The sequence below is a fragment of the Phalaenopsis equestris genome, unplaced genomic scaffold (assembly GCF_001263595.1).
Source record: "Phalaenopsis equestris unplaced genomic scaffold, ASM126359v1 Scaffold000022, whole genome shotgun sequence".
Taxonomy (NCBI): domain Eukaryota; kingdom Viridiplantae; phylum Streptophyta; class Magnoliopsida; order Asparagales; family Orchidaceae; genus Phalaenopsis; species Phalaenopsis equestris.
Window position 1 is genome coordinate 1489560 of NW_018164464.1, and position 13128 is coordinate 1502687.

The 13128-nt window shown below is 34.4% G+C and overlaps 1 protein-coding gene across 1 annotated transcript in view; it reads right to left on the reverse strand.

Annotated features, from left to right (window-relative positions):
• Positions 1–5880, reverse strand: part of LOC110018489 (protein SDE2 homolog) — a 14713-nt gene extending 8833 nt beyond the window's left edge. Inside the window, exons 1-2 of the mRNA XM_020715824.1 lie at positions 5205–5880; positions 4425–5031 (exon numbers count right to left, since the gene is read on the reverse strand). Coding sequence (XP_020571483.1) covers positions 4425–5031; positions 5205–5827 — 1230 coding nt within the window. The 5' untranslated portion in view covers positions 5828–5880. The remainder of the gene's footprint in view (positions 1–4424; positions 5032–5204) is intronic.
• Between the last annotated feature and the right edge of the window lie 7248 nt (positions 5881–13128).

Below are 13128 nucleotides of genomic sequence, written 5' to 3' on the forward strand. Positions count from 1 at the left end.
ATTTATATATATATATATAATCATAAATTTGTTTAACATGATGATAAAATATACCCATGATGTAAAATCGGTAAAACAAGACATCACTTGTTTTACTACATTTCTCACTCTTGCAAGCATCCATAAGCTAAAATAAATTTAAGGTGTACAAGTCTCTGAAGATTAAAGCAAGTCTACATTTAGACATTATTATCACAACTATATTTTGGAATAGAACGATGTACCACTATGAAGGTTATAAGGTCATTAATGAAGATGTTAAAAGTAGTAAATGGCGTCAAGAAATCTACAATAAGTTATATTTATGAAATACTAGCCAAAGTGAAGGATACAATTAATAGTGTTTGGAAGAGATGTAAAACTATACAAGTCTTTCGTATCATTGACAAAAGCTAGATATTATCTTAATCCATTTACAAGAATAAATTTATGATAGAATCAAAAGGGTAATTAATGGAAGACATATAATTATTGGCAGGTTAATGGAAAACCTAACTAATAGAATAGTTATAAATCAAGAATTCTATTTATAATCATACTAATAAATTATTCACAATTAACTTTGACATCTGCAATAGAAATAATGAAATCTCCATATATATATATATATCTGTGTGTGTGTGTGTGTCTTTGTGTCTGTTTGTTCATGTGTGTGTGTCTATTTCTTTGTGTCTGTTTATCTACTAAGCCCAAGTACTTAAAACTTAATGATTAATTTTAATTGAAAGTTCTGTCTCATTTTAATACAAAAGAATAGAGAAAATTGTAATGGTGCATCAACCCCAACTTTATAAAATTTAAGCATTAAAATGTGAGTAGAATTAGAGCATCTTTGAAAATGAATAAGTTATTAATTTTGCATATAATTACATATTTTATGTAATTTATTACAATTATTTCTACAGATTCACAAAATATAGAAAAATCTATTAAACCAAGCTTGTATAAATCAATTTGTGTTCATTGCGTACAACTAAACTTTGAAAAAAAAAAATCAATTTGAGAGATTTTAATAGTCCAATTAGTTTTAACTCTATTGATCAAACTTGAGAGTGACAAATTAAAGAAACAGAGATTGTTTGTGAGCAAGATGAATATCCAAATTGGAGATAAATTGAAGATGTATCACGAAGAGATAATCGAACATGATTTATATAATTTAATAATTCAAGAACAAAAGAAAGTTCATTCAAATGAAGAACAATTAAACTCAACAAGCTTCCACTTTTATCGTTCGAGACAGAGAAAATGAGATTGGCTTACAAAGATAAGAAAAACAACAAGCATTTATCCCACTAAGTGGGGTCGGCTACCTGATGCCTTTTTCTCCATTGCGTCCTATTGAGTGCCATATTTTCATTTAATTCTAATAAACTAAAATCATTTTTTTTATACAATATGCCCAAGTCATTCTAGGTCTACCAAGACAATCGACATGATTTATATAATTTAATAAGTAAAAACAATAGAATATTCATTCAAATGAAGAACAATTAATCTCAACAAGCTTCCACTTCTGTCATTCAAGACATAGAAGATGAGATTGACTACAAAGAGAACAACAACAGCAACAAGCCATTATCCCACTAAGTAGGGTCGGCTACATGAATCCTTTCATATTTTCATTTAATTCTCAGAGATTATGATCATTTTTATACAATATGCACAAGTTTTTTTAAATCTACCTCTGCTTTTCTTTAGCATAACAAGCCTCTACTCTCCTAACAAGGTCATCAGATGGTCGACATTTAATGAGAACAAACCATCTAAGACGACTTTCTCTATAAAAAATACAAACATAATTTATGCATTCTGAAACTAAAAATTTTTAAATTGGAAATTTACATGGCTCCCCAAAACAAAAATTAAGCCAAGAATAACACAAATTTATAAATTTATTTTGTGTTTATGTAAGTCGGCTTACAAAGAGGAGATAAAGAAAATTATGATGATAATTTTGACAATAAACAAATTTTATTTGAAGGAATAAGGGATTATATGAATGGAAAAAAAAAGGATGATAACTAATAAATTTTCTTTAACTTGCTTTATGAAACTTGAGATATTTAGCAATTAAATTTTCATTTTACTATGAATTAAATATATTTTTATACACTCTTTTAAGTTCTTAATTATTACATTAAACTACTACATTACTTTAAAACTTTTAATCATTTGTTAATTCATGCATATAATAAAAATTGTTGGAAATTTGATTTTGCAAGCTCACTTTCAAAATTATCTTAAAATATAAAGGTTACAGCTTTTTAAAGTTTATACATCATTTCCTAAACACTCCAGGTTTGTTACTGAATGTATCAACGTATTAGTTGAAAATCATTAATTGTTTTAGTCTTGTGCATTGAAAAAAAAAAAGTTTATGCATCACATTGTCTTTTGCTCTTTGAAAAAGAGCATAAGTAATAAAAACATCGCATTGGTTTGCCTTGTGCATTGAAAAAAAAAACGTTTATGCATCACATTGTGTTTTGCTCTTTGAAAATACTTTTTTTTTTCACTCAGGTGCATTGAAAAAAAAAAAGTTTATGCATCACATTGTCTTTTGCTCTTTGAAAATACTTTTTTTTTTCACTCAGAATTTATTTTAATGATAATCATCATAATATATCATAAAACAAGTAGCCATTGTAAGTTTCTAATTTCAACTTCAAATTTCTTCTCTCTAAAACATATCTTAGCAAATTAAAAACTCTTACCCTTTTAAGCTCCATCATTTCAACCTAAGAAAATTTCTTTTTTTATTACTTGTATCACAAAAAAATGCATATATGCATCCACAACTAGTAACATATATCATGAGGTCAAAATTCTCTAGGAGTCACATAAAACCTTTTATGCAAGAAAAAAACAAACTTTCGAGTGAAATAAAGTCTATTGAGAATTTAACATCTCCACTTTGAAGCAACAAAGCATTGTTCATATTTCTTAAATCATATTGTCACCACTGCAAGATCAAATATTAACACAAAATTAATGTCAACATCCATCATAGCATTTCAATTTCTTATTCCACTAGGAATCCTCTCATAACTAACTGCACAAGAACTTACAGGTTCATTTAAGCCACCACCAATAATTATCTTATCATTTTTAGATATATAAAAAGTGAGCCTAGAGCAATTCTTATGTGACCTCCATTATGACCTACATTTCATGAGTTTTAATCACAAAATGGCTTCTATGGAATGCAAAAGATAAGGGTTTGATTATTAATGGTCTCCATCTCAACATTGGGAATAGTTTCATATCTTGTGCCACCGTTGAAGTATTGTTCCAATAATCCATAAATTATTCAAATGGTTTCAACTTCATTAACTAACTAAAGAACATAAATAATGCTCTCCCATTAGTCTTGAAATCTCCATCTCCATTCACTCCCTCTTCATAAAATATTTGAAAATGGCAAGCACAAAATCTTTTTGTACTATTTTAGAGATGTTATTTTGGTCCAACATTTTTTTTTTCGTATGATCATCCCACTTTCATTCTATTTTCCATATTGAGATGCATTTTTATCCTTTGTACTGCATGTAGAAATGTATTCCACAATCTTATACACGTGTTTGCTACTATTCTTGTCTTAACAACGTGATCAATTGCTATCTACACTTCATCATTTTAACACACACATCTTTGCATCCAAACATACAAATAAATATTTCTGCTTTCACACCACTGATCTTGGTGTTGAGTAACTTTTTCATTACCTAACCCATAGATCCAAAAAGAATATAAATTTAAGGAAATTTTATCAATAAGAATTTTAAATCCACATAATATTCTCTTTTCACATAATACATCGAAGGCATCTCTGTCTTTATAAACTAAAAACCGAGCTTTAACTCCAGATAGTATAACAATATTAATACCATATTTTTGATATAGTTAGATTCATCATACTTAACCATATCACATCCACAGGTGTCAATTAATCTTAAAGTAGTATTAATGGATAATAAATTCCAAAACTAATAATACTGCATGTAGTGCACTCTAATCCAATTTTAAAATTCTATGTATCTCCTAAAATCCCATAAAAATCTTCTAAATTTGACATGATGTTTAGTTTAATATTAGATTAGGCTCCTCTTCAAACATTCTAACTTACCTCTTCATAAACAAAAGTTGAGGATCAATACAATTTTTTTCTTGGTTTTAGGTATTAGATTAATTAACTAAATATCATCTTTATTAACCCTATTCGCCTCAATGAAGTTATATAAGCCTTCTTCAATAAGCTAATATCTACATTTCATGTAAACCTTCCAATAAGAAATAACTAATGATTTTTCTCATTGGTTTTTAAAATTTTCCTTTTTACTTAAATCTTAGCAAACAATTTAGATTTTTTGTTCAAATAGCTCAAATAAAAAACATACATGAAAGTAGAGCAGACAGTATACCTCTAATTCTGTTGCTGAGTTGTACTTATTGAAATTAAGAGGTTCCTCCATGCTAGATTTTCCAGAGACTTGAGCAGCCAGTTCATCACTCACGTCAGGATTTGTCTGGCTGTGCAACTCTGGTTTCAGCTCATCTTCTTTAGGCTCTTTTGCTGCAATGAAAATAGCATCATTCTGAGCAGTAGATTCAGGAACAATGATAGATTCAGACTCGGATGAACCATCTGAGCCAAAATCATTCTCCCAATTTGGAGGACTTTGATCCACTACTGGAAATATGACATCACAATTTTCATTTAACCCCTCCTCTGGAGATACCTCTGGATGACTCTGCTCTGAAACATTCTCTGAAGACCCTTCATCAAGTAAACGTCCATTTGCTTGCTCCAAATTACTCTGGCCTGAAGAACCACTGGATAACTCTCCATCAGAACTAACACAAGAACCAACAACCATTAATGAAAACTCGTTGGTTTCCTTTTTTTGCCTCAGAAAATGTCCATCATCAAGCACAACAGATTTATCTTCAGTTTTATCATTATCGTCATCATTATCACTTTCATCATCATCTTCACTGCAACTCTCGTCTATTTTGTTCTTTCCCAGCCTAAAAATACATCAATAAATTGTACAAAAAGGTTATACAGTAAGCTGAAATAAAAAATAAGAATTTAGCTTCTGACTTGTAATAAGAACAATTAAACATCACAGCACAGGCCCGCCGGCACGTTCCGAAGCAGTCGGAAAGAAAACCGAGACTTTAATAAATCGAAAACATACCATATCTTAAATCGTTTGGAGGACAGATCGGATGACGGGCAGATCTTCCTCTTCAAATCCTTGTACACATCAAAGGACCGACGAACAGATTCTTCCACTTCTTCCATGCACTTGGCCGAATCCTCCCGGTACTTCTCCAGGTATTTGTCGACATCAACCGAGGAATTCTTCTTCGTTTCTTTCGCCTTCTTCTTCAAAAACTGCTCCGCCAGCTTCTCTAGCCTTCTATCATCCGCCTCTGCCTTCCATTCCTCGAGCTTCTTCTCCGCATTGACGTGACGGAGACGGCGGCCGCTCATGTCCCTGCAGGCGTCGAAGTTATTGGTTTTCTTCTGTCCGGCCTTAGTAGCCGCTCCACGCAGCAGCGACCCAAAGCCACCCTTGCCACCAGGAAGGCGGAGAAGAAGACCGCAAGAGGGGAAAAAGCCATCAGAGGAGGCTGAGATTAGGGTTTCGTCGGAGACGATCCTAGATCCGGTGATAAGTAGCTGTAAACGATAAGGAATTCTAGTTTTCGCGAAGAGATGTCTCTTTAGGGTTTCGCCGGAAATTGTCGGGGAAGAGATCTGGAGGCATTGAGTCCGGCCATCGAGAAGTTTGACGAAGATCTGATAGATCGCCATGCGAAAATGTCCGTGCAGATATCCCGCTGGCTATACGGTGATATTTATGGGAGTTTTTTTATTTTATTTATTTTTTTAGGCTAAGAATTTACTTTCATACCCATTTTTAGGCATTTACATACATACCACCTAAAACTTATTATTTACAAAAAACCATTATATTCCTTTTTCTTTTTTTTTTTTGGGGAGTTTTTTTATTTTATTTATTTTCTTAGGTTAAGAATTTACTTTCATACCCATTTTTAGGCAATTACATACAGACCACCTAAAATTTATTATTTACAAATCAACCATTATATTCCATTCATTTTTATTTTTTATTTTTTGAATTCTGCTCAAATAACAATATTCATTATAAAATGTGTGATTTAAAAAATTGGACCAAACTAACTGATATGACCGTGAACAAGCCAGTTGTCTAAATTTAGGGGGTTAAAATGTCCAATGCATTGGACCAGTTGGAGCTGGCATGAACCGTCGGTCCAAATTAAAACCGACGAACTCGTTATAAAATGTGTGGTTTAAAAAATTGGACCAAACTAACTGGTATGACCGTGAACAAGCCAGTTGTCCCAATTTAGGGGGTTAAAATGCTCAATGCATTGGACCAGTTGGAGCCGGCATGAACCGTCGGTCCAAATTAAAACCGACGAACAGGCCAGGATTCGATTGAGCAACCGGTTCTCTTTATTAATGGGATTCCATATCCCGTTCATTTATTTAATAAGAGATGGCCTTTTTTTTTTAATATTAAAAATTATTTTAAGAATAATGCTAGCTGCTCTTTTGAAGAGAATTTGATGACTTTATGATAGATGCACTCAAAATTATTTTATTTATTTAGTTGTATTTTTACATTTATATTATTATGGTAGTATAAAATCATTTAAATTATATTTAATTAATTTTTATATTGTTCAACCTCTAATTCAACTCCTGTCAAATCAATGAACCTTGAATATTTTCTTATTTCGGTGAGATGTCCGGTCTATTTTTCGCAAGTTTGAACTAAAACGCTAACCGATATTTTTCAATTTTATCAAATTCTCAATAAATTGATCGTGTAAATACATCGATTTGATAGTAAATAAAAAACTATTTGGATAATTAATTTGTAAACATCAATTTTTCGGGTGGTTTGTATGTAATTACCCTTTTTGTTATATTTACATATATTAAATAATGTGTTTGTATTTTATGTATTTAGGATCCAAATTATGTTATTTGCACATAAGTTTTTCTTTGTATTTGATTTGACATATTCGATGTGCAAGCTATGTCACCCATGGCACCACCTCAAAATGGCATATGTCTTGAGCTTTGCATTTTCATTTCCGCATTTTCTGTCACATTCTTCAAGGGTATATGCCACCATATACTTATGGGGAATGTTAGCAATTTTATGAACGTTCCTATCTCGCTAGAGCGGACAAGGTGTACCGGATCATTTCATTTGCATGTGCATTTCTTGTTGTTTCGATGAAAAAACTAGCTCATTAGTAAACCGTTTTGGTCACGATATGTTATTGAGTATTGTCCATGAGGACGCCGCGGTGGACATATCAATTATTGCATTGTAACTAGCACGCATATGTTGTGTTAAGGTTCCAATGGGTCTAAGAGGTGCCACTTAGGCTTTTCCTTCTTAGGACATATTTTAATAGTAAAAAATTTACATTTTTTATTACTTATGTATCATATTTTTCAAATTAATTTTAAAACTATTGCATATAATTTAGAACATTCATAAGGTCGATCCTTTAAAGTTCTTTTTATAAAACTCACATCTAGTGATATCTCTTAGAATCTTTGGATCTTTAGGATGGGGTCGAGCATACACTAGCCTTTTACCTTCAAACTGCACTCACTTAGATTTATTGACTAAGACACTATACATTATATGGTATGCTAGGCTAGAACTAGGGTGTGACGTACTTTTTTTTAATATTCTGGTTATTGTCCTCTGTTTGTTTGGTTACCCTATACGAGAATCACTTTTCTGTGCTTTTTGTATGTTTATTGGGGTGTAAGATGTGTACTAGTATGTTAGGAGTGGTCTTCTCACTGGGAGTTATGTCCAACAAGAAGAAGCTGCAATGATTCATACTAATGTATTTTGTGTAGGTGTTTATTAAGTCTCCTCCCACCAAGCATGGTTCACTAAGTTGCATACCTATAGCATGTATTAACCCCGTTGTTTTACAAGTCGAGTCTATTTTTACTTTAACTATATATTTTTTAGAGCCCCTGAGATTAAGTCCTATATTAGAAATAAGATACAAACATGCATTCTAGGCCCCATGCGGATTAAACCACGTGACGAGGACCATGAGCTGTTTGCTCGTGTCTCGTACCTTGATTCTAAATCTTTTGATGTGTAGAATTAGGACAATGTTTGTATATGAGGTGTCTGGTCGCATTTTTCTTTTTTAGAATATTGTCAACCCAACAGCACCCGACCTGTGCTTATTCTTTTATGTTTGGTTTGTTTCTCTTTATTTTGTTGTGTGTTTTCTAGTTATTCCCTTTTTCGCTTGTGACTTGTTTGGGAATCAAGCGTTCTGACTTGAGCTCTCTAAGAACCTAAAAGTATAAATTTTCTACAAAAATTCTAATAAAATATTAAGACTAATTAAAATTTAGGGTTAAAATATTTTAAGATTTTTTAAAATTCGTCTTTACTTTTCTACGTTGCCTTCGGTTCAGATTTTGAATACGTTGCATATCATTAAAGTATCCCTAGTCATACTAATAGGGCATTCTTAAGACGTGTGTAGATAATTGCATCATATTGTATGTCCTGAGGAGAAGTCTCTGTGCTTCTTCAACTTGACTGACTTAATATAGATTTCTACTTAGGTGGTTGTTTACGTTTAGGGTGTTAGAGGCTTCCCCAATCTAGATAAGGAGTAAGTCCTTGTGCAAGCGTCTCGGCTTCGTAGTCGTACATCTCTTCTCTTTTCACTCTAACGACTTCCTCATTATTTTGGCAAGTATAAGTCCAACCTCTACTCTTTTTACCTACATAAGGTCATTGGATTTAGAGTTTCCTTCTCTTAAATTTCCACTTGAACGATACAATTCACTGATTGCTAACAAGGGATCTCATGTTGTGTTGGTTTGACTACCTTCACGACCAGGTAGACCAAGGTCCTAATAGCTTGGGATGATAGATTTGTGGTATCCAAACCCAGTTATCTCTACCCAATAAGTCTTACTCTACCCTTATTTTGTTTACCCACTTTGAGCATATCGCTCTTTTGATGCTTCAACGATGTCGTCTCATAGACCTCGATTATGGATAGGTTGATGTCCATTTGGGATACGGTGATTCACTCTTTATCTTTATGACCCAAGTAGGCCTTGGAAGCATAGTGTGGAACCTAAATGATGGATCGATTATTTCATAGGCCATGTTTGTTGATGAGTCATTACCCATTTAGAATCATTCTCTGTCTTGTGGCTTAGCGACAACTTCGAATGCATCGGGACACTCCTATGATATAACCATCCTTTGTGACACTCTCTCACTGATCGTCATTTGAATATAAGTAGGACTCCTCTCATCGAGAATTTTCTTTGGCATCCCCCATGATGTAATTAACTAAAAGGGATACGTCCCTTTGGGAGTTGATCTTGACCCCAAAACAAAAAATGTTCTTTTAGTTCTCTAATTACTTAGGTATAATTATGTCAGTATTCTTTTATAGATATTCGGTTCAAGGTGTCCCGGTCCAATTCTGTTGGATGGACACCCTTAACCTATCATATGAGGTTTACCTCACAAAAGCTCTTCAAGCTATTTCTTCAATTTATCTACCTAGTCTTCATCTTAATTCCTTTTTTTCAGATACTTCTTCTACTCTAAATCATTTATATGATTTATGTAAGAGGGTCGATTGGAAAAGGGAATCTTAGGATGAAGATTTGACTGGCTAGCGACTCCAAGTTACAGAAAGAATTGAAACACATGATTTTACTCCCTTTCGAGGGCACCACCAACACCTTTAATTAGCTTGTCAGACTATTCATAGAACAATTCATAGAACAGAGAAGAACCATCAAAGATTTATCCCACATATTAGGAGTTCGTCAGGATGAGGGGAAATCCCCCAAGAAATACTTCCACAGGTTCTCCACCGAAGCCTGCCAAATTCTGGGAGTGGATCTAGAGTGACCGAGAGGAGTCTTCCCTGGAGGGCTCCGCCCAGGTCCTTTCTACTCACCACTGATGCGAGAGACAATTCGTTCTTACTTCAATCTTGTCCATAGTGTCAAAGTTTAAAACTCACATAAGGAACAATTCGAGTGATTGGTGGCAAGCACAAGAATAATATCGGGGATACCGATAAAACCTCACAAAAAGAAAAAGTTCAAACTATAGGGGAATTATGAGCCTCAATTAGAAAAAAAAATACATGTTATTCAACATGTCACATTTCTACATACTAATGAGCATCGAGGAGGAAGAGGTTGTCAAGAAATCCAAATGGTGGGGACCAATCTCAATATTTTCATTTCCATTAAGTGAAAGTGCATTCAACAGAAAGATGTTTTTAATTAAAGGAGAAATTGAATGTTTGATACACCAAGGTCACTTGAATCACTACTTACAAGAATGAGGTGAGGGGAATCAGAAAAAAATCAGCGGGGTTATCGAATGAGAAGTGCAACTCCAAGTTTTCTTATTTGAGTAAGAAACTGACCTATAAACTCTTAATTTAATTTTAACAAATTTTTTATGTTGTTTTAAACTATCATTTCAATCAAAATTTTCTTATTTTCTCACCAATTTTTTTGTGTAAAAAGTCCCCTTGAGGGCAAGCGGCATACAAGATCTATATCAAGCCCATGGAAGTCTAGCCCAAATGAAAAGACTCATTGGGATGATATGATACCCCTGGAAGTCAAGCCCAAGAGACAAAACTCAATGAGAAAATATCATGACCGTGGAATTCAAGCCCAAGAGACAATATTTGATGAGAAGATACAATATTCCTGAAAGTCGAGCCCAAAAGGCGCGACTCAATGGGAAGCTACTCTACCTCTTGAAGTCGAGCCTCATAGGCAAGACTCAATAGGAAGATATGGTACCTCTTGAGGTTAAGCCTAAGATATAAGGCTCAACAAGAAGCTACCATACCCCTAGAGTCCAGCCCAAGGGGCAAGTCTCGATTGGAAGATTTGATACCCCTGGAAGTCAAGCTAAGAAGCAAGACTCGATGTGAAGCTACCATGCCCCTAACAGTCGAGCTCAAGTGACAATACTCGATGGAAAGATACAATACCCTGGGAAGTTGAGCTCAAGAGACAAGTCTCAATGGGAAGTTACCATGCATCTGGAAGTAAAGCAACAGAGGCAAGACTAGATGGGAAGATTTGGAAGTCCTGGAAGTCAAGCTCAAGAGGTAAGACTCGATGGGAGGCTACCATGCCTCTAGAAGACAAGCCCGAGAGGCAAGTCTCAATGGGAAGCTAGTAGTGGACATGGTCTTCACTAGAGAGACTTCAACAGACCATGTGTTTGACAGGGTCTCCACTCAAAGATCTTATAAGGCTACACGCCTCAGAAGGCACCATCAAAGAGCTCAGAAGGCTACAAACATCATAAGGCATAGGTACATCAACTACCATAGAAGGCTACAAGACTCAAAAAGAAAACACACATTTCAAGCCCTAGAAGGCATAAGTCTAAAAAGGTACAATCCTAAAAAAATATAAACAAAAGGCACGAGTCTAAGAATGTATGTGAATCTTTTTATAAAGTGCACGTGCTAACTTTAATTGTAAAATTATACTCGATTGAGAAGCCACAATATTCAAAAAGGGGTAAATCATAGCTCAAATGCAACATAAAAAGTTTTATTACTTCAAGTAGAATGTAAAAACAGACACATCATCATCATGTGCAAATGTTATATCATACAATAAAGAGATACAATAAGCCAGTTCAACCTCGAGAGAAGTTGACATAATCTCTCCAAAATTTTAGTACTTCTGCTGATCTCTAGTGGGACGAGATTCTCTAAATATCAGCACTGCAACAACAGAAAAATCTTTTTTAGTGGCGCAGTATGAAAATTTCAGCTTTCTTCGTCTCATTCAGAATGCGTGACAGTAACACGGAAATCTCATTCGAAATATGTGACAAAAAAATGTAGTTTTTCTTCATCTCCTCTATCATGTCGGGCAAATTTCCCCATATGATAGTCGTCTTCTCAATAAATTAAAAGAAGATTTCGTTGATTGTCTACTACACAAAATGGTGGCGACTTTCTCCTTTACAACAATATGAAAGAAGATCTTGTTGATCCCATACTATGTAAGTCAGGGACAACATTCCTCCGCACCTTCTTCAAAGAAGAATATCTCGTTGGTCGCCTGTTATGCAGGATGGAAACGAGTTTCTTCTGCACTGTAACATGAAAGTAGATCTTGTTAATCATCTGCTACACTGGTCGGAGATAACTTTCTTCTGTACTGCAATGTGAAAGAAGTTCTTGTTGCTTTTGTACTATGCATGACGTGTATGACTTTTTTTTGCACCGCAATGCGAAAGAAGATATCGTGTTTCGCCTACTACGCAGGACGGATATGACTTTTTTCTGCCTCGCAACACAAAAGGAGATCTCGTTGCTTGTCTGCTATGCATGACCTGATGCCTTTTTTCTGCACCGAAACGCAAAAAAAAAATCTTGTTCCTCGTCTGTTATGCAGGATAAGGACAACTTTGTTCTATAATGCAACACAAAAGAAGATCTCGTTGATCATCTGCTACACAGGACGAAAACAACTTTCTTCTGCACTGCAACCTAAAAGAAGATCGTGTTGCTTGGCCTACTACGCAGGACATAGACAACTTTCTTCTACACCGCAACGAAAGCTGCTCGCCTGCTACGCAGGATAGGGAGGAGACCAAGCACTGAGAGTAATTGGTTTTAAAAAAAGGAGAGCATACTGAAATATTTTCACATCCCCACCCCTTCACCATCCAAATTTCCTCATTTTAAATATAAGAAAAAACCAACTTTAAAAAAATATGCTCAAATTTCATCATTTGGGTTGCAAAATTGTTCCAATTATGAAAAATATATTTTCCAATTCCATTATTTAGTCCAAATCTCACAATTCAAGCCTATTTCAGCCCCTTGAGCTCAAGAAATTATTTCATATGGACAGCGCACTGTCACCTCCCAAAAGAGCCCTTGTGGGTGGTGGGCAGCCCAGGACTTAAATACTGCTTTTCGGCCCTACACCTAGCCAATGTGGGACTATTTGTCTGTGACATTCTCCTCCACCCA